Here is a 21,814-nt window from a genome sequence, read left to right on the forward strand (position 1 = left end):
GGGATGCTCAAGGGTGGGAGGTAGAGCGAAGAATCAGACCGATGCCTGCGGAGCCCGGCGCAGGGAGGTTGGAGGTGTAGATTAGGGCCTCGAGGCTGGAGGAGGAGGAGACTGGTCCTCGGGGACCCAGGCCCCTGGAGGTGGAGAGAGGACAGCAGAAGGTGGCAACGCAGGGCGAACGCCTCCGGCACCCGGAGCCTGGGCAGGACCTGCGCATGCGTGGTAGGTTTTGGCGTCGCCGGGGTTGCCAGGGTAACCCTGACCCACTGAAGCCAGCCATGGCCTCCGGGCATGAAGAGAGCTGGGGTCATCTCCCACCACAGAGCGCAGCCCCGACGGTGAGGGCTGAGCTGGGGAGCAGAGACTGCCTCACCGGGGAGGCCAGGGTGGGGATTGGCTGAGTTGGGGGACCGTTCCTGCCGTGGGAGTAGGGGTGGGTGAGGAGACAGACTCCAGCCAGAGAGGAAGAGACTGAGTGCGGAGGCCGTGGGGCGCGAAGAGGAGAACGCAGCCCCCGCGGGCTTAGGGAGGCAGCTCAGGGGAGTGGAGGGAGGTTGGTTCCCATCTCTTCCCTGCATGGCGTGGCTGAGTCTCCCTCTCCCAGCCCTGGATGACCGTCCTGCAGCCACTCCCGTGGGCGGTCCCACCTCCGCCCGCGCAGCCGGGCCGCGTGAAAGAAGGTGAGAAGAGGGGCTCCGCTCCTACTTTGCTCCCCTCTGTCCCTCACATTCTCCGAGCATCCATGCTGCACCCCCTTCCGCGACTCCCGGGGCTGGGCGTCCTGGCAGAGGGCGGGGGAGGCGTGGTGCGGACGTGCTGAGCTCCTGCGCCCTAGGCCTCCTGGAGCTGATGATGCTGCAGAACGCGCAGATGCACCAGCTGCTGCTGGGCCGCCTTGCCGCAGAGGCGGTGGACCCTGGGCCTACCGCGCAGGTGCGTGGGCGACGGGCGGGGGGCGGGGCACCGAGGCTCCCCCTACAGGTTCCCCTGTGGGGCTTCCTCTGGGGCAGGCGGCAGAGGAACAGGAAGCCAGCCCACACCTATCTGGCTGGGTATGTTTGGCATCTGTTATTGCCAGGCCCCATGTCAGCCTCTCTAGGGTGGGGATGGGGATCACCGAATCCAGACCACTCAGGTCTTGTTTCAAGGCTTCCCTGCAGTGCATCCCCGACTGGACTGCAGGCCCAGGATGGCGGGCACTACCGAACCTTGGGCCTACAGGGTGCCTGATACTTATTAGGGGCTCGACTGATACTTGTTGAACAAGTGGGTGAATAAATGAATGACTATGAATACAAGGCGGCTTTGGCTGTGACTGGCACACAGAGAAGTACAAAGTGTGAGTGCACACACTCTGGGGGAGTGGGAGAGGCTTCCTGGAGGAGCAGGTGGCCTTGGAACCAATCCTTGAAAAGTAGGTGGGATTTTGATGCTTGGAGGAGGTGAGGGGCGTGTCTATTATCCAGGCTGGCAGGAGCTGCTGTTGCCCCTCACCCCCAGGTCTTCAGGGGGCCCCTGGGATGAGCACTCTCCACACTGATGGGGCCCAGGTCGACCCAGGAGCTGGGGGCGAGGCCAGAGGCAGATTGCTGGACTCCTGACCCATTGCCAGAGCCACACCTGGTTTCTTCCAGTCCCTGCTCGGCCACTTATTCACTGAGTGACCTCAGACAAGTCGTTCAACTTCTTTGAGCCTCCCGTTTTCCCACCTGCAAAATAAAGAATGTCTCCAAAGTATCTTGCTTGCATGTGGTAAATGTTCAATCAATGATAGCCAGTTTATGATGTGTTTCTAGAGAAGTAATTCAGAGGAATGGAGGAGTGGGGGAAGGGGAGCCCGACCCTGTATCATTTCCCTCCCCATTTCACACAATCCGCAGGTCTACCTGGGGGGCACCCAAGAGGTGTATGCGGAGGAGGAAGAGATGCAAGCCCAGGACCGAGGGCCTTTGGTGTTCCACCACCACTACCTACCCTGCCCTGTGCCCACCCTGGGCCCCCTGCTGCCCTGGCCAGCCCCATTCCTCTCTCCACCCCTCCACCAGCCCCACTTGCAGGACATGTCCAGGATTGAGCACCGCCCTCCTGCCTTCGAGAAAAGGGGGGTGTAAGTGAGGCTGGAGGGGTGTCTGGGCATTCCTGGTCAGGGACTGGTGTGGAGATACTTGTGGGTGAAACTGCAGAGGCCACTTCTGATGGGGGTTTTCTTCTCTTTCTCATCTCAGGAGAGCGGTGCCCCCACCCCCGCCCCCCAGTGCCACAGGAACTGTGGGTGCAGATGTACCCCCGGCTTCAGGTAGGGACATGGTGGTTGGGCAGTGGGACCCAGGCCTAGGGATGGATGGGTCAGGAGGCCAGGAGGGCCTTGTTGCCTGGGGCATGGGTGTCCCCACTGTCACCACTGCAGGCAATTGGCCTCTCCTTCCTTTTGACTCCCTGGGGTCCGCTGAGATGGAAGGGAGTCAAGATGAGGGTGCTGTCTTCCTCAGACTACTATGATGCCGAGAACCTTCCGTGAGGAAAAATGTTGGCCCTGGGACCTACGGCAGCTTCACCGCAGGGCTAGAAACAGCCCCAGAGCCACCAAGCGCCCCTCTAGTGCCCGCCAACTCTGCACCCAGGCCTGGCAGTTCTTTTCCCCATTTAGCCCCAACGAGCCTCTAGCCCACTGAGACCTTGACGCAGCCTGATCTCTGCTCTGCAGTAAGAGCCCCTTTGAGCATCATCCAGGGCCCAGAAGCCACATGAAAGCTCAACTCTGCCCCGTTTCCTGCCCTGGCTAGTGGGAGGCTGGGGACCAGAGTCCTCCCTCGACCCCCTTCCCTCACCCCTCTCTGGGACGGCCACGGCTGTGAGGTCTTGGTCTGGCTTGACGATGGAGCAGGTGAGAGGAGAGGACTGTGTTTATTGTCCACAGCTCTTGGAAGGCCCAGTGACAGGAGAGAGGCCTGGAGCTGATCCCATTCCCTTGGGGCCCCCACCCTCACCGCAGGAAGCAGGCTGTTGGCAGCAAGGAGAGGTCATGTCCTCCTCCGGCCGGGAGTGGTGTGAAGTCCCAGAAGGCTATAGGGGAACAGAACGTCTCTCTGCCCTGCCAGTCAGGGAGTGTTTCCCCCTCCGTACATCAGGAGAAATTAGTCACTCAAGGCCCAGTGAGCCTGGGTGTCTGGTGCCTGGGCTGGTCAGCTTGGGGGCGCCCTAGGGCCTGGGCTGGTCAGGGCTTTGGAAGGCCCCTGCAAAGGACTGAGTGGAGGGAGACTGAAGAGACATTGGTCGAGAAAAATCCAGGCCTGGTGGGTCCCCTTCCTAGCCATTATTATCTCAGGAGGAGACACTGAGGCATGGGGTTAAGCCCAGGTATTTGTATGCAGACTAGAAAAGGAAATGATCCCACAGTTCTCTGCTGCTTATCCAGTCCTTCAGCCAGGGCTGGACCATAACCCTCAGGAGCCATGCCGAGTCCCAGTCGCTGGCATGCAGGGGCCCTCCTGCTCGTGTAGGCTGTGACCCTCCAAGGATCTCATACCCTGTAGGAGCCCATCCGCTTCCGGAGCCAGTGCTGGCCGAAGACAAAGCACAACAGGACGGACGTCACAAACAGGAACAGCAGCACTGCCACCACTGTGATGATGATAGCCATCTGGTTGTCCTGCATGGGCTCTGGGGAGGAAAGGGGCAGTGGTCTTAGAGGCCCTCTCGTCCCAGGTGCCACAGCACAAGGTGGAAGAGAGGTCCATCTGTCACCCTACCCACCCACCCCTTGACTGCCCTGCAGAGATGAGTGGAAAATGGTGTATTATTAGAGGAAAGGTGGCCTGGGTCCTGCCAGGCCTCTGCCTCTGTGAGCGTGTGAGGGCTGACTTGCCCCTGCCACCAGCCCCTGGTACCAGCACGTGGTCACGGGACACCACGGCCTGACAGCGGCATGGCCCAGGCCAAGCCCCTCCCTGGTGGAGCTGAGTGAGTTTCTACCCACCTCTGAAGACAGGGAATGCTTTGGCCATCCAGGCCACAGAAGAGCGGAGCTCCAGGGGGCTTTAGGGGTAGCTCAGGCCAAACCCTCCTCCCAGAGAGGGGCCAAGGCCAGAGAGAGGAGGTGGACTTGGTTAAGGTCACACAGCTCACCAAAGGCCAAGCAACTATTGGGCTCCAAGCTGGGAACTTGGGGAGAGCTTTAGGGAAGAGGGAGGGCAAGAGGGAGCCCTTGGATCAAGTAAGGGGCCCTGGGTTCCTGCCCCCTGAGCTGGCAGAGAGTGGGGCAACGGTTTTCCCTTCCCCCAAGGGGCTGCAAAGGAGTCCCTCTCCCTCCCACCTCTGTCTGGAGGCTTGCCTCACCATAGACCATCAGCGCCTGGGGCTCTGAGATACAACGGACCACTTCCCCACCGAGAGACCGCAGGTCCAGCTCGGCCTGGCAGGAGAAGTTGTGATGGCTGTCTTCCCTGTGAGCTGTGATGCTGTGTGTGGCCCTGGCCTCTTGGGAGTCATGCATTCTCCCAAAGGTCTTGATGTGCAGGGTCTCATTGCCACGGAGCAGGGTGATAGTGAGATTCTCAAGGGGTATCACGTCGGGCACCCTGCACTCGATGGTAAAGGGTCTGCCCACAGCCACCCATGTGGGCTGCAGCTTCAGTAGCACTTGCTTTGGAGGGCCTGCAGGGAAGAAGGGAGGTCTGGTCAGGATGGGGGTACAGTTCTGGCAGGCCCCACCTGGGCAGGACCCTCCCCCGTTGCCAGTGTCCTCATGTCCTCGGTTGGACTAGTGGGGCCGAGGTGGGCTGTGGCCTGGCCTGCTCTAGAATGTAAGACAGGAACAAAGAAGTGGCTCAGGGTGAAGGATGTACTGGATGGTAGTTTTACAGACATGATGGTCTCTAGAATGGACAAGAATGGAGGTGGTCAGTGTTACAAAGAAGGTCCAGAAATTGTATAGCCAACTAGGATGATATAATGGTTTGGATCTGTACCTACGTATTGTACTATTATATTCATTTTAATATAAAAATTCCCTGCTGAGTGTGTGGGCTAGAGTTGTATTTGTCCAGGATTTACACTAAACCTTCATGTCATAAAAGAAACAAGTGGATTTTTATATGCTAATAGCACAGGCATCCCCGTTTTCAACTCCTATGTTCTTATCTATTCCATAGCTGTACGTTAAAAATGGCAGTCTTAATTCCTCTCTTCCTTGAGATCGCCATCAAGGTACAGGACCATCGTGAAGTCCCCACCATGGTGTTCATTAGCAGAAGAGTTCATAAATATCAGTGCATTTCCAGCTACCTTGTCTGAACAAGGAAGACCTAGAAATATTTAGGTGGCTGAATGCACAACATAGCATTATACTTGATCTCCGTCAATTATGATTTGGGAAAATCAATCCCTTCCAACTCTGGGCAGCTTCATAAAAGCTATTTATTGTGAACAACTACTCTGGGGCCCCAGAATATTTAAGCAGCCGCAGTGGCCTCACAAACCTCAGCTATTTGCCAGTATCTGTGATGTGGGGGCCAGAATTGGGGTCTTAATACTTAGTCTCATTAAACCTGGTTTTGGTTCTGGGGGTCATGTATTCATAAGACTCTATTTTTTTTTCTAAACGTGTTCACAGACACCCAAACCTGAGTCTTTAATGGAGCGTAACTGTGAACTATCTTACCCTTAACTGGAATAACGCATAAATAAATAACAAGAAAACAAACGAAAGTTTGGACCTCTTGCCTCTCTGGAAATTAAATATACAGACTCAAAAATTAAACAGTTGAATGATTATACTGAGAGGGGCTTACAAGGGGGTGTCACTGCAACTGGGCTGGACCTATGAGGTCGCCCCTGAAGAGGTGGGGGTAGGGGTCAGACCTGCCTTGGTTCGCGGGGATCAGGTTCGTAGCCACCTCAGTCCCTTATCTATTAAACAGGGCCCTCAGTGATACCCTGGACTTCCTTTTGAAGTAGATTACCTTAACCCCATCCCCTAGGAGATGCTGGATTTAGGACACCTTTCTATCCATTTGCTCTACTGATCCTGGGTCCTGTGCAGGACCCAAGCCACACCCCTGGTGCTGAGAGGCAGAGAGACCCCTGGCCTACTGGAAGGTTTCCATGGCCCGTGGCAGGTGTGTGTGTGATGGCCACACATTTGCCAAGGGCCCTCAGGGGAAGATAAAAACACCAGGTGACACGTCAACCTTCTCCCCATGAGGTGAAGGGAGAGAAGTGCTGGCCCTCCTGATGGTGCCCCCACTCCCTGTCCTGGTGGCAGGGCTGCGGCTGAGCAGGGAGGGCACTATGAGCGCTGTGTGGGAAGTGACCTTTGCAGTTGTGTCAGCCATAACTGGACAGCCCTCCTCTGAGCAAGCCTCAAACCCAGGGACTCCAGCAGGCTCAAAGAGGCCAGTGGAGGGTGCGAGCAGAATCTAAGCCCATGGCCTGGGTCCTGCTCCCCGCGGCCCCCAGAGTCCAGGCAGGTGGGGGATAATAATGAGAGTGGCCAGGGGCAGTACGGAGCAGCTTTGGGCGCATCCCGCAGACACGCGCTCTGCCCTGGGGGAGGAGGGCCGCCATGCCACACTCACGGTACGTGCTGATTCTGAGGTCCTCCGACTTCTGCTTCCCGGAGCAGGTGAAGTGGCAGTATGCAACTGTGGCATTAGACACATTGGAGACCTTGTATTGCTTCCACTGAGTTTGCTCCGTTAGCACAGTCTTGGGTAGGGTGGTCTCCAGGCCCCCAGCGTCCGGATGGGCACAGCTAGTACTACAGTTGATCACCCAGGACCCTCCGGGCTCCACCACCAGTTGCTTTGGCCAAATGTGTACCTCAAATGCCTTCTCGCCAGACCCTGGAAGACCAAAAACACTGAGCAGCCAACGTTCCCACTGCCCTGCCCAGTGGAGTTACCCAACACTGGCAGTCTGATCAAGGGGCAGGGGCCCAAGAAGAAAGGCTAAGGATGCCCCTCTGCTCCTCTCTCCTTGTTTGGGCATCATTGCCTTGGATCTAAACCAAGAAGGCAGCTCCCTAGCTGTCTCCTTGCCTCTGGGTTCTTTTCTTTGAGCCCATCACTTCCAAATAAGTCTTTCCTCATGGACATCTTCCATCTCCATGGAGAGGGATCCTACTCAACCTTCAAGACCTAGACCAATGACCCCTCCTCCATGAAGGCCTCTCTGAGATGGAGGTGGATTGTGTCCTCTGAGCCCCTGGGGCCCTGGGTCCCTCCCTCATTTACTCTCTTCTGCAAATACTTTTGAACACCTGCAGCGTGCCAGAAGTTCCAGGCTCTGGGGACACTGCAGTGACCAAAGGAGGCCAAGCTTTGCCCTTGCAGAGCTCACATTCTAATGAAGGAGGCGGACAATAATTAACACGTGAAATACACATACTGCCTTGCAGAAGGGGGGACAAGCACCTGGAACAGGAAATAGGGAGTGGGGTGGGCTTGCCATTTTAAATAGTGTGGTCAGCACAGGCCTCACTGAGACATTGACATTTGAGCCAAGACAGGAAGGAGGTAGGGGTGAGCCCTGCAGATATCTGGGGGTCAGCATTCCAGGGAGGGGGAACCACCAGTGCAAAGAACTTGGATAAGGAGTGTGCTCGGTGTGTTTGAGGCAGAGTGGGGAGGTCAGGGGGCTAGAGCTCAGTGAGAAAGAAGGCAGGGGAGACGAGGTCAGGAAGGTCATGAGACCACCTTGCAAATGATTCCTATTCTTGTGGACTCTGCCTTATATTTTCAGATCCTCTCAAAGGCTGGGCCCAGGTTTTACATGCTTCCCTTTGTGCTTAGCACACTGCCCTGTGCATGGCAGACATTCAGGAAGTATTTGAGGCATGAAGATTGATCCCTCAGCACTCACCTCCCACTCGGTTAGGACCAGAGGGTCCTTGATCCCAACCAGCTGGGCCTGTCCTGTGTCCTCTGCTCCCACCACCCCCGCCCACCCCCACCAGGCCTTCCACAAGTGGCATGTAATGCGAGAGAGGCTTTGCGGGTGGACAGAGCTGGGCTTGAATCCTGAGTCTGCCTTGTACCAGCTGTGTGACCTTGTGCAAGGCGCCTTCTCTCTGTGCCTCAGTTTCTTCATCAGTCAGATGGGCTAGTAATCTCTTGCCCATGGAGTTGTTGTGAAGGCTGGATGAGACAGCGCTTGAAAAACACCTGGCAGGCCATCCAAAACAGTGCTCAGCATATGGTGGCATTTTACCTCACAGTCCCTTTGACCCCCTGGAAGGGGTTTCATTTTCACTTTGAGGGAACAGGAAGGTAACACCCCTGCTGTCCCCCAGGCCCCATCGGAAGCCCAGATGGGGTGTGGCCTCACCTTCCCTGAACCTTAACACCGGGTTGCCTCCTGAAGCCCCTACCCAGTCCGCCATTCAGCCTCCTTGACCTGCCAATCCACACGCCTTGAAGCTGTGGGGCCTGTTCAACCAGGTGTCTAGAAGGCCAGGACCCCCACCCCCACCCCGCTGCCCAGGGTGGGGGGCCAGTCAGGTGGCACAGCATCCCATGCCCATGGCGGGCAGCTACTGTGTTCAAAGCCTCAGCAGCTTGGGGACCAGGACCCTCTGCCCGACCTGAAGCTGCTGGAGAAAGCCCACCCTCTGGGCTGGCACATGCCAAGTCAGGAACCCCAGGCACCGGCTCACCTGGGGAGCAGAGCAGGGTGAGAAGGGCTATAGGCAGGCCCCAGCAACAGAAAGCGGACATCCCGAGTGGCATCCACAGTCTTGCAAGGAACAGCCGAGGGTCCCCCTGAGGAGAGACAGAGTGCGCAGGTCAGGGAGTGGTGGCCGGAAGCAACAGCCCGAATCCCAGCCTTCTGTGAGCTGATGACCACATTTCCTCTCATTATCTGAGAGGCCTCTGGGAAGCCACGTGGAAGGCCAGCTCCTGGGGCTTCAGGCCTACAATAACCCAGGCAGAGGAAGCTGGGAAGCAACTGATAAGCAGGGGCACAGCCTAGTTCTCCTGGCCTGTAGTGGGCAGGGGGCAGGGCGAGGGACGGGCATGCGCGTAGTGTGTCTGCTCTCAGGATTCTGGTCCATCGTGTGTGTACAGGGGATGGCAATGCCTACAAGCCACATATATGGGGAACCCCAAATCCCATAGGACACGTTGCTGGGGTCCCCTCTAGCAAAAGGTCATCTAAAGTCAGGACCTGTCTAGGATGTAGGGTCATTAGAGCAAAGTGGCTGGAGAGTTGGGCTTTTTTAAGGAAACCTGGGCAGGAACTGGAGGTTCTCCAGCTCATGGCCCAGCACAAATCTACTTAAACCTTAACATCCCATTCAGCTTTCAGCCTCAACCTGTCCCTGACTCAGCTGATAGGGACAGTTTGAGGGCAATGCTCCCCTGACGGCTCCCTGCAGGCCCAGCACTGACATGGAGCCTGGAGCCCCTCTGGCTGCAGCCCGAAACCTCAGCTTGCACTTCCCAGGCCTGACCCACCCCTCCTGGCAGGGAGCCTGGCCTGGTGGGATTAGGGCCTGCAGTGTGTTTCTAGGGAGGCCTGCCACCTGTTGAAGTAATCCCCAAAAAGGTGGGCAGGTGAGGGGGTTTCTGGTCGGAGGGCTTTCCCAGGAGGCTTTTGGTCTGACACATCAGTCTTCTAATGCCCCAGTTATGCCTGGGAGCTCCTGATAGCAGCAGGCACCAGGGGAGCAGGTCCCTCTGCTTTCTCAGGGGGACCCCAGAGGGTCCCCTCCAAAGGGAGGCTATATCGTTTTCAGGGCTCAGGTCTAACTCCTTCCTGTGTTGGGAGGGCGGGTGAGACTGTGTCCTTCCGTCTGGCTGCTGAGGCCAAAGGCTGTTATCTTTGTGTGCAGTCATGTGCTGCCTGGTCAGCCTGCATCCAGAGAAGTCCCTGGGCAGGCTGCTGACCCTCTCCAGAGAGAAGATGGAGGAAAGGGGGGCTGTAACCCCAGCCCAGGGAGCGGATCCCACGTGGGACTGCAGGAAACACTCCTCCAACCCAGGCTAGATGCTGGTGGGGGGTGGGGAGCAGCAGTGCTGCTGCCGTGGAGACTCTGTGGGGCCACTGGGTCAGAATAAGAGAACAGTAACAACAAAAATAATAACGCAATAGTGAGCAGTTACTTAACACAGGTCAGGCACTGTCATAAGCATTCTACAAATAAAAATTGGCCCCCCAGCCCTATGAGGTAGGTATTGTTACTGTCCCTATCTGACAGATGGGGAAACTGAGGCACAGAGCAATTAAGGCCTCATGGCTAGGAGCCAGCGAAGTCACTGAGCGGGAGGCAGCCCCAGTGAGTGGGGAAGCCCAGCAGGGCAAAAGGGCAAGGGCAAGATTCTTAGGGGCTAGATCCCCAGGAGACACTCAGGGGGTTGGGGGGGGGTGCAAGACAGGGGAAGGCCAGAGGAAACTGCTGCTGGGGCCTTTCTTGCTGTGAAGGGCTGAGGGAAGGTGGGGTGGTTCACCCCCAGAGAGCTCCAAGTAGCTTCTGGAAGGGACAGTGCCTTGAATTCCAGCCACACACACAGCCTGACTCCATCGCCACTGGTGTCCAGGTGAGGCTTCTGGGGCTCACGGGTTCTGCCCTGAGCCGGCCAGCCCCGGCTGCTGCCCACCACACCCTCCTTTGATCTCTCTCCCATCTCCCTCGGGCAGGCCCTCCTCGATGTGGCACACCAGGCGTGTGAGCACGGCTTTGTTAGACCTGCGCAATGCATTCTGATAGCTTACACACCTCTCTGGTCCGTCCACCCATGCGGGCAGGAGCTGAATCCCATGCACTGCTATATACACATCAGATACAACACTGCCTGACACACAGGTGCTTAGTAACTGTTCACCAGTAGGAGGATGGATGGATGGATTAGCAGGTGAATGAAAGTAGTTTGTCCTGGCTTATAAACCAAACAAGCTTCGATGAGGGCCTTTCTTTTGGGTCTAGTGTATCTTTCTTCTTCTGCTGATGTCTGTTGGCCCCCCCAGGCCACAGGGCTGGGCTGACCATTAACTGAGGCCACCCATGGTCCCTTACTGCCCGAGGAAGCATACTCAGAGTTAGGGCTGAGCAGGGTTTTTCCTGGGACTTTCTGACCCAGAGCTGGTAGTAACAAGCAGGAACAGCAGGCACCAGGCAGCCAGCAGCTGCCTGCACGGACAAGCCCCTGCAAATGAAGAGGCTAATAGAAAGGAAAGCTGGCTCAGCAGTGGTGGGAAGGTGATCCAGAATTTTCACAGGTAACCTGCTGGCTGCGGGGTGGGCTCTGGGGACTGGGGGGCTGGGTTGAGTGGCTGGTGATGATTCTGTGAGGCTGAAATGAAAGAGCTTTGCAGGCTGGAAGGTTCTGGCCCTTTAAGCCTGCCCATGGGAGGCAGGCTACGGCCCTTGTGTAGGGGGTGGTACTGTGAAGTGACCTGCAGGGAGGGATGGTGAGGCAGAATGGGGTTGAGTGCTCTACTCATGTGAGGCCCGAGGCCCTCTGGGAGAGAGAATGAAGAGGATCTGGGGGTCTGAGGGTCAGATCCTAGGATGCGATGATGAATGCTTCCAAACAGAGTGGGGAGGCCTGAGCTTCCTGATGCCAAGAAGTTGCCCAGAGATGAGAGAAAACCAACCATCATGCAGAAGAGAGAAGAAACTCAGGTGTTCCTTCCTGGAACAATGTTTCACCATCAAACGCTCTCCAGCTTATTCTTTAGGTCTCTGAGTTCTTCAGTGAGGGGGATGATAAAGCCAGAAGATACTTCTGGAAGATATGAGAGAACTTGAGGGGAGGGGAGGTTGAATGTCAGTTCAGGAAGTAAACTCATCTCTCCCGTGGGGCTTTAAAGGGTTGTGTTCTGATGGGTCTGAGTCCAGAGACTTCACTCTATCACTTATACTCCTGCTGAAAGGAAAGAACTGTCAGCCTAGAACTGTGCCCAGCAGAATTGTCTTTCAAAAACCAACATGAAATAAAGACACGGATATGGATAAACAAAGGCTGAGTGAGCTCATCCCCTGATACCCACGCTAAAGGAACACTTAAAGATGCATATCAGGAAGCCAGGGAAGTGACTGCAGGTCAGTTTTCTATGCAAGAAGGAAGTGTGAGAAAATAAAATTGCAAATGAGCGTGTAGCTCCACACAACCACTGTCTGAAACCGTAATTTATAATATTTAATTTGAGAAGTTCCAAAAAGCTCAACACTAAAATACTGGGCAATAATATGTAAGAGAGGAGGGAGGGTACATGTTAAGTTATACAAGCATATTAAAATTTCAAGGAAAACTGGCAGAGATAATACGTAAATTCTAAGCCAGTAGAGAAGGTTAAAATGGTATAAAAACAAACAACTTTCAATAAAAAAAAATTAAGAATAGCCCAAAAAAGTGGAACAGATGTACATTTTTTAAAAGATGGTATTAAAAAGTCCAACTTAATTAATAATCACAAAGATGAAAAATTTAACTACAGTTAAAGAGATTCTCAGAATTTTTTCTTTAATCCTTGCCCTGAGTTAGTCTATTCCTGTCTGAGGTCTGGATTTAAAACAAGGACAGTGCCTTGAATTCATAAATCAGTCACAACAGAGTGAGTGGCCAGAAGAACAGGAATAGCGCCCGGGCCTGTTATCTTTACAACTCCTCAAATTTTTAACAGAACCCAAGTCGATTCCCTCGGAAACGACAAGATCCAACGTGATCAGCAGATGGGCATGACCTAGATCCCGAGTCCACCCGGTGCCCTGTCCTGCACACACTCAATTCTAAATTGTTTCAGCTTCTGTAACAGTTTAAAGGACAGCCAGTGTGTCTGCGTATTTGTCAGATGCAGGTTGACGGTGCTGGGCCAAGAAAACGGATATGCCTGAGAGCGGCATTCCTGCCAGAAAGCAGGCAGGGAGGGGATCTTCCAAGTTGGAAAGAGAGCTTGGCAGCAACTGGTTCTCCTTCGTCCCCTTCCCTTCCTCCCCTCATCTTAATCTCAGCTCCTGGTGATACACAGTCACCAGGGTACTTGGCTCTACTTTTTCTTAGCTAAACATGATTTCATGAGAAAGAAGGACGGAAACAGGAACTCTTTTAGTTGATGTTTATTCTTTGCTAGTGACGAAGCTGAGGTTTTACTACATTATTTTAGTTAATTACCACACCAAATATACAAAAAGAAAAAACCACTCTGGGTGTGCATATGAGGAAATATGGGCTCAGGTGAACTACTAATGTGCCCAAGTCACAGAGCTATTAGGTGATAAAGCTGAGATGAAAACCTATGTATCATGAGTGGTTGACCACACGATCGGTGGCTGCCAGGGGATGGGAAGAAGGGAGGGGTGAATAGGTGGAGAAAGAGGATTTCTCGGGCAGTGAAACTACTCTGGATGATACTATAATGGTGGAGTCATGTCATTACACATTTGCCCAAACCCACAGAATGTACACCACCAAGAGTGGCCCCTGATGTCAACTACGAACTTTGGGTGATAACGATATGCCAGTGGAGGCTCACTGATTATGACGTATGTACCACTGTGGTGGGGGAGGTTGAGGATGGAGAGGCTGTGCATCTGTGGGACAAGGGGTGTATGGGAAATCTCTGCACCTCCCCCTCTCTTTTGCTAAAACTGCTCTAAAAAAAAGTCTTTAAAAAATAGCTCAAACACACTACCTCTGAAGAGAACCTTCTGGGCTGGGACTCTTGCCAACTGTAGATTGTTGTTGAAAATGCAGACTTTCAAACTCAACTCTTAGTAAGGTTTACAGATAGTCATGGACTCAGTCATTCCAAAATTAGATTTTAAAGATATTAAACTCAAAACTCAGTTCTATTTGTTTATGAGACATATTCAACACATAAGAATCTGAAACGGTTGAAAGTCAAAGGATGGAAGAAGATATATCAGGCAAACAGTAAGCAAAAGAAAGCTGGGAAAACTCTATTCATATCAGACAAAGAAGACTTTTAAGAAAAAATATGTATTAGGGATAAAGTGAGTGCCTAGATAAAAGGGTCAATTCACCACGAAATTATCATACTTTTAAATTTGTAAGCACCTACCTTGAAAGAACTACAAAGTGACAAAACCACCATCATAGCAAGAAATTTTAATACACATAGCTCAATTATGAATAATGAAGCAAATAAACATGTCAGTGAATGAATGGAAGAGCTAAAACACAATTTAAAAGCTTCACCAGCACCTAAAGATTAGAGAATACAAATTCTTCAACAGGTAAGTTTTAAAACCCCATGTATTTGGTGATGTAAAAAGATACTCTAACCCATGGGCCAAAGAAGATAAAAAGACAACACATTTAAAAATTCTTAGAATTGAATGACAATGAAAATATCATATCTTAAAATTTACGGGATGTATCAAAAGTGGTGTTTAGAGGGAAAGCTATAGCCTTGAATGGTTGTATTAGAAAGAGTCTGAAATAAGTATCCAGTTTAAGTAGTCAAGAAGTTAAAAAAGGAATAAAGTAAACCAAAAAGTGGCCGAAAGGGGAATAAAAATAGCAGAAATCAAGCAAAGTAAACAAAAAAACTAAAGAAACTGAAAAGGGAATAATAAAAACAGAAATCAATAAAATAGAAAACAAAGATATGGTAGAAAAGTTAGCTCTTTATAAAACCTAGTAGAATGGACAAATGTCTGGTGAAGTCTATAAACAAAAGAGGCATAAACAAACATTATTAGAAATGAAAATGGAAACATAACTACAAGATTACCAAGAAGATACTAATTCATAAGAACTGAAAGTAGAATGGTGGTTGCCAGAGACTGGGGGGAGGGAAAACGGGGGGTTAGTGTTTAATGGGTAGAGAGTTTCCATTTTGCAAGATGAAAAAGTTCTGGAGTTGGTTGCACAACAATGTGAAGTTATTCAACACAACCAACTGCACCCTTAAAAATGGTTAGGATGGTAAATTTTACGTAATGTGCAGTTTTACCACAATTAAAACCAAAAAAAAATACTTATGCAAAAAATATGAAACAAAGTAGACCAAATCTTAGACAAATATAACTTGCCAAATTTGATTTAAGGAGCAATAAAAAGCCTGAATGGTTCTATAACTATTAAAGAAACTGAATCTGTAATTAAAACTCTTTCCACAAGAAAAATACCAGGTCCAAATAGTTTTACAGAAGTTTAAGTAGATATAATTCTAATTTTATAGAAACTCTTTCTGAGAATGGAAAAATTAGGAACACTTCTAACTTTGTGGTCAGTGTATCCTTAACACCAAAACAAATACAGGATGAGAAAGAAAAATTAGGGTTCAATTTTACTCATGAATATAGTTGCATCAATTATAAGAAAAATACTCGCAAATCTAGCAGTGTATTAAAAATAGGTATCACATCCAAGTTGGGCTTATCTCAGGTATGCAAAGGTGATTTAACAATAGAAAAGAAAAACCTACAAATGTCATTTATCATGATGGTAACAGCAGATTTTGGTGCTCTATGTCATATCATTCTGCTCTTCTCTGACATTGGCTGTACTTAAAGTGGATAATCTCATGCAGTTAGACTCACCTTATGCTGCCAGTATCCCATCTCAAGTTTGTACCATGTTTCTTTTTGCTTTTTGTTTTGAGAGTTTTCTTCAGTGCTTTAGGAGCCACTTATCTGCCTGCTGGTGTTACCCAGAAGTGTGGGAGAGAGTTGGACTCTCTAAAATGCTGGGGAGAACTTGGGACAGGAGCTGGTAGATGCATGTTACAGTCTCTTTTTTCTCCTTGGGCAGTTCTGGGAGGCATCTTGTAGGCTAATCAGAGGTCCCAACAGAATCAAGCTCCCTTTGCCTACAGCTGTGACATTAGTCACGCACCTTTAATTGGCTTTTCTTCCTTCCCTGTTTCAGTCTCCTTGCTCCTTCACTCCCTGTTTCCTGGAATCACCTCTCAAACAACCTGACTGAACCTGGGTCCTTGTTCTAGGCTCTGCTTTTAAAGGAGCCCAAACAAAAACTTACATTAACAGACTTAAGAAGAAAAAACATATGATCATCTCCACAGATCCAGGAAAAAAAAAATTGATGACATTCACATCCTTTCATGATAGAAGCTCTTTGCAGATTAGAAGGGAATTTCTCTAACCTGATAGAGAACTTACAAAAAGATTACATATGTATTATTTTTAGTGAGTAAATCTTAGGAGCATTTCCTTTAAAATCAGAAATCACATGAGGATACCCACTATCTCTGCATTTATCATTGTGTCAGAGATCCTAGACAGTGCAGTAAGACAAGAAAAAGAAATTAAAGGCCTAAAGATGGGAAAGGAGCAAAATCATCAGTATTTTCATATGATATGATGGCCTCGGTAGGAAATCAAAAAGAATGACCAGACAAATGATTTGAAATAAGATATTTTAACAAGGCAGCTAACTATAAGATTAATATCCAAAATAAGTTGCTTTTGTGTATATCAGTAACATAAAAATATTTTAAAAGTGCACCATTTATAACAGCAAAAAAAGGAATAAATTTAGCAAAACGTATAATACTTAGAGTAAGAAAGTTACAGAACTTAACCAAAAGACATTAAATGCAATCTAAATAAATGGAGCAATGGGTCATGTTCATGGATAAGAGATTCAGTATTATAAAGATGTCAATTCTTCCTTTACTGATCTGCAGATTCAATGCAATTCCAAATAATCCCAAAGGGTTTTTCACAGAAATTGAAAGCTGATTCTAAAACTTATATGGAAGAACAAAAGGACCAAGACACCCCTAAAGAATAATGTGAGGGGATTTGCTCTACTAGATATTAAAATTTATTATAAAATATACCAGTAGTGCAGATGTAGGCAAATTAACAAACAGAACAAAGAGCCCAGACATAATTTGTATGAAACATGAAACATGACACATGACAAAGCTGGCATCTTAGATCACTGGGTGAAAGAAGTGTCTATTAAATAAATGATGCTGGATCAGCTGGTTGACCATATAGTGAAAAAAGGGGGGAAAATGTATCCCTACCTCATCCCAAATGCAGAAATCAATTCCATTTGGATTAAGGACTTACATGTGAAGGAACACTTCAACAGATTTTATAAGAATATACAGGAGAAAAAAAAGAATATACAGGAGAGTACTTTTATGTCTTGGGGGCAGCAAAGGATTTCTTAAGCAAGACCCCAAAGTCACTAATTATAGAATAAACAATTATTGACTGCATTAAACACTTCAGAGAGGAAATTTGTCTAAACAAATGAAAAGATGCTTTAACTCAACAGTAGTCAGGGAAATTAAAATTAAAATCACAGTTAGATACCATTTTATATCTAAACTGCAAAAATTTAAAACTCTGACAGAAGTAATTGTTGGAGAGGTTGTAGGTCAACAGGAACTTACAATTGCCAGTGAGAGCGTACATTGGTTCTCTGGGAAATAATTAGACATTATCTTATAAAACCAAATATTCTTATACCCTATAACCCATAATTGCACTCTTATATATGCTAAATTTTGTACTAAGAACAAAGAGACATGTTCTTTTACTACCTTTGTGAACTTGAGCAAGTTACTTAATCTCTGTGCCTCAGTTTCCTCTTCTGTGAAATGGGATTAATAGTACTGCCTTCAGCATAGGTTGTGTGGATTAAACAGATTAAATAAGTTAATTTTAAAGTATTTAAAACAGCACCTAGCACACAGTAAATGTTACATAAGTGTTTTGTAAAATAAAAATAGCCATGCACATGTGATAAAGCACTAAAACCAAAAAGAGAATAAGGAGAGCAATAAACAACATTTGGGAGGATGGTTACCTTTGGGTGGGAGGTGAGTACATACAGTTTGTAAGATGTAGTGATATTCCATCCTTGAGCTGAGCTATGGGTTCAGGGCTGTTCATTATACAGCAGTCCCCCCGACCCACAGTTGCAGCGCGTTGCAGTTACCTAGTCATCCACGGTCTGGAAGCAAATGATCCTACTTCTGACAGCACAGCGTCAGAAGGCCAGTAGTAGCCTAAGGCCACATCACAATGCCTATGTCGTTCACCTCACTTCATCTCATGATGTAGGCATTTTATCATCTCATATCATCACAAGAAGAAGGTGGATAAAGTACAGTATTTTGTGAGACAACATTCACATTCTAACATAGTGTTATAATTGTTCTATTTTATTATTAATCATTGCTGTTAATTTCTTACTGTGCCTGATTCATAAATTAAACTTAATTATAGATAATATATGTGTAGGAAAAAAGTATATATAGAATTTGATATTATTTGCAGTTTTAGGCACCAACTGGGGGTCTTGGAAAGTATTCCCCATGGATGGGGGATTAGAGTAGTATCTGTTGTATAATGTAGATGTTACATATATATGTGCACATTATGTCACATATTACATTTTATATTAGGAATACAAATGGAAAAGAGAAATTCCTACATGTCTAGAAAGAAGAGCTTCATGGGAATGTGAGCCTCGGGTTAGGAAGTTATCTTCTCACTGAGTCAGCAGGATTTCACTGAATGACAGCCATCAAGAACCCCAGATACAATCCCGAGAGAAGGGATTGTCCCCCCCATACACGTCGGCTCAGATGGCTCAAGCTGTACCCATATGGGTCCACAGACAAGCAGGCAGCCTCGTGCTTCTAAATCGGTCACCGGATGGCAGAGCAGGAGAGGAAGAGAGAGGACAAAAACAGGAAACAAGCCCAAAGGCTGGGTCCTCAGAATCAAGAGACAAGAGGGAGTTTCTCAGAGCAGGGGACCCAGCCAGGAGGAAACTGAGGCCAGAGAGGGGAAGGACCTAGAATCGGCTTTGATGCTGTGTCCGAGACCCTTTCCAGGCTGCCAAGCAGGAAGTGAGAAGCATGACCTTACCGTCCCAATGAAACGGAGATGTTGATGGGGAAGGAGAACAGCCAGGTCCAGGTCCGCACACCCCAGGGTCAGGGTGAGGGGTAGGCCAGCACCCAGCCACCAGTCCGTGGGTGTTAAAGCGGCTTCTGCCCCTCCCTAACCCAGGGGCCACGTGCTTCCTGTGGCAGGCCCCCACCTCCCACCAACCTCACTTTCAGTCCATTATTTTAAATTGTGGTAACATCCGCACAACATAAAAGGGACCATTTTAACCATTTGTAGAGCACAATTCTGTGGCAGTAAGTACACCCACGTTGTTGTGCAGCCATCCCCACTGCCCATCCACAGAACCGTCCCATCTTCCCAAAATGAGCATGTGCCCATTGAACACTACTCCCCCGCCCCCAGCCCCTGGCAGCCACCGTTCTACTTTCTGTTTATAAATTTGACTACTCCAGGGACCTCATATAAGTGGGATCATACAGTGTTTGTCCTTTTGTGACTGGCTTGGTTCACTGAGCACAATGTCCTCAAAGTCCATCCATGTCACAGTGTGTCAGAATTTCCTTTTTTTTTAAGATGGAAAAACATTCCACTGTGCACATGTTTACCTTTTTTAATCCATTCATCAGCTGATGGATGCTGGGTTGCTACCTCCTTTTGGCTGCTGTGAACACGAGTGTAGGTACGTCTTTGAGTCCTGGCTTTCAACTCTTTGAGGTGTACACCCAAAAATGGAATTGCTGGATCATACGGTGTAAGATAAATTCTAACGGAAATACGCAGGCGATGAGAGGCAACAAAGGGCCAGGCAGTTTATTTGAGCGCGATCCCGGGCGATGTTCCCCCAGTCCGGCTGGTCACAGGCTGGGGAAGTCGTGCTCAGCAGGGCAGGCAGTGAGTTTTTAAAGAAGGTAGGGGGAGGCAGAGCCTAGATTTACAGTGGCGTGAGGACTGGCCAGCCTAAGGCACATTTTCAGGTTGGGAGGGGGCTTTGGCACGTCATCAGTGTCCGACGTGCTCACCCCTCCCTCCGGTGCCTCCAACCTTACATACGGTAGTCCTGCATTTCATTTTTTAAGGAACCTCTATGCCGTTTTCTCCTGCTCTCTCTTTTGCTGGGCAGTTTCTGCACCAATGGGGGTTTTTGATGAAAGAGAGTTCTAGTATGAGCCACCTGTTGTGCCCCAGCAGTAGGCTGTCAATACCACAGAGCTGCGTCTGCCCTGTATTTAACATGCCCCATCACCAAAACTTTTATTTGCAACTAAGAACCATTGCTTTCTCAGATCTTCTTACATCTGCCAGCTCATCTGGCAATTTAAAAAAGCGGCCCTAGCAGAGTGCCCATGTGCCAATAGGCAGCGAGTGTCAGAGCTGGGGGCAGAGGTGGGTGCTCGGCGGTCAGCTAGGCTCACCCACAAGCAGGGGGTCTTGCTCCCACAGGCAGCCCCACAGCATGTACCAGTTCAACTCCTGGCTTAGCAAAGTCACAAATACAATCATGTCAGGGACCAACTGGATAGTCAAGGCCACAAACGCTGAGGGTTGCTGGGCTCTGGAGCAATCTCTCTTTGTACTTTTCTGTTTCTTCATAGAAACTTTTTGGAATCTTTATCAAATTGCTGATGCAACAAAGCCAATGCAGAATGTTAGGGTGGGGGGCATCAAGGCCAAGGCTTGAGGGGCCCAGTGACTTTAAGTATAGATAGCGTCTGTCACAGATGGGAATTGGGATGCATGTCTCACTCACGATTTCCCTGGGAGTTACGTCTGGACTTGCCCTGCTTTTGAGGTGCACCTGTCCTTTTTCTACTTTAGACAGGTGTTGTGGTGTCTGTCCTCCTACTCAACCCCACCTTCCTGGCCAAATGATTGGTCCAAGGTTGGCATTGTGGTAAACCACTTTCTGGTCTTTTCTTGAGTTTTTTTTGCTTTTAATAATCTGGAGCAAGAGAACATTTCCCTGCTCGCTTGCCTAGGTTGGAGGACAGATCCCCATTCACAGGGGTGTGGGGGGTTGGGAGGTCTGTAGAGGATGAAGACAGCAAAATGCAGAGAAGAGCTGCCGGTGTCCTGACGGTATTCTGGCCCTTGGTTCCAGTCCTTCCTGAGGCCTAGTCCTGCAAGCTGATTTCGAGGAGCCAATCCGTTTGCCCTTTTTGCTTAAGTCAGTTCAGCTGGTTTCTGCTCTATACAACCAGAGTCCAGAATAAGAGTCCATGAATCGTGCCAAAGAGCCTCCCCAGACAACAGAGGAGTAAAGTGCACATGGCTTGGACTGGCCCACGCACTAGTGGCTTCATTTGGTACCAGGTCTTCACAAGAGGGTGGGGGGAAAGGCCCCACTGTTTGGGAACATCTCCACATATATTTTGATCCAAGCTGTAGGATGCAATCTGGCATTCCGACAATTGCTTTTCTAATTCATTTAGTCGTTGAAACCAAAATGCACAATACTGAGGAAAATATAAGTGTGTAAGCAGTCTGCCATAGATTGCTGCTGCTGACATACTGTTCCTTCATGATCCAGATTTTGTCTATGTTGTCAGAGGGTCTCCCTGCATTTGGCCACTCTGTGCGCCAGGGGTGCAAAGAGGGGAATGCATGGGTTGTTCTGTGGAAAGAGATGTGAGGCCACGTGGCACCAGGTCCCATGATCACTAATCTGAGCCGGGTCTGTAATAACCTGGAGCTGGCAGGCAGGCCTCAAGACCACCCTGCTGACTGAGCATGTGCCTGGGGACCCAAGCTTGCTCTGGGAGTGGGGGCACAATGAGGGAAGGGGCTGAGAAAGTAGGCTTGTGCCCAGGGATTACAGTAGATCTCACTGACCGGTCCTTCTGTCCTGGGGGTCTAGATTAGGTCACCAACACAATTTCTGGCTCTTTTAAAATACAGGGCACCCAGTTAAATTTGAATTTCAGATAAATTACTTGTAGTATGTCTCAAATATGGCATATTGCAGTAGTTGCATATTGTGTGGATGGCTATATAGAGAGGTATGCATGT

General features: G+C 49.6%; 2 protein-coding genes across 3 annotated transcripts; one reads left to right on the forward strand and one right to left on the reverse strand.

Annotated features, from left to right (window-relative positions):
- Positions 1-232: 232 nt before the first annotated feature.
- On the forward strand, positions 233-2,632 carry PRR29 (proline rich 29). 2 transcript variants are annotated; one of them, XM_017670810.3, is made up of 6 exons: positions 233-338; positions 605-680; positions 836-933; positions 1,881-2,107; positions 2,226-2,296; positions 2,490-2,621. In XM_017670810.3, exons 1-6 carry the CDS (start codon positions 279-281, stop codon positions 2,516-2,518), a joined length of 561 nt encoding a protein of 186 aa, XP_017526299.2. In that variant the 5' UTR covers positions 233-278; the 3' UTR covers positions 2,519-2,621. The 2 variants fall into 2 exon arrangements, with proteins under 2 accessions (XP_017526299.2, XP_017526225.2); XM_017670736.3 differs by having other exon boundaries at positions 2,226-2,632.
- On the reverse strand, positions 1,305-18,968 carry ICAM2 (intercellular adhesion molecule 2). The gene is made up of 6 exons (XM_073235771.1): positions 18,824-18,968; positions 8,654-8,759; positions 6,576-6,842; positions 4,336-4,653; positions 3,527-3,660; positions 1,305-1,709 (listed from the first exon to the last, which is right to left on the reverse strand). Exons 2-6 carry the CDS (start codon positions 8,724-8,726, stop codon positions 1,680-1,682), a joined length of 822 nt encoding a protein of 273 aa, XP_073091872.1. The 5' UTR covers positions 8,727-8,759; positions 18,824-18,968; the 3' UTR covers positions 1,305-1,679.
- Between the last annotated feature and the right edge of the window lie 2,846 nt (positions 18,969-21,814).

Source organism: Manis javanica, chromosome 4 (assembly GCF_040802235.1).
Source record: "Manis javanica isolate MJ-LG chromosome 4, MJ_LKY, whole genome shotgun sequence".
Classification (NCBI taxonomy): domain Eukaryota; kingdom Metazoa; phylum Chordata; class Mammalia; order Pholidota; family Manidae; genus Manis; species Manis javanica.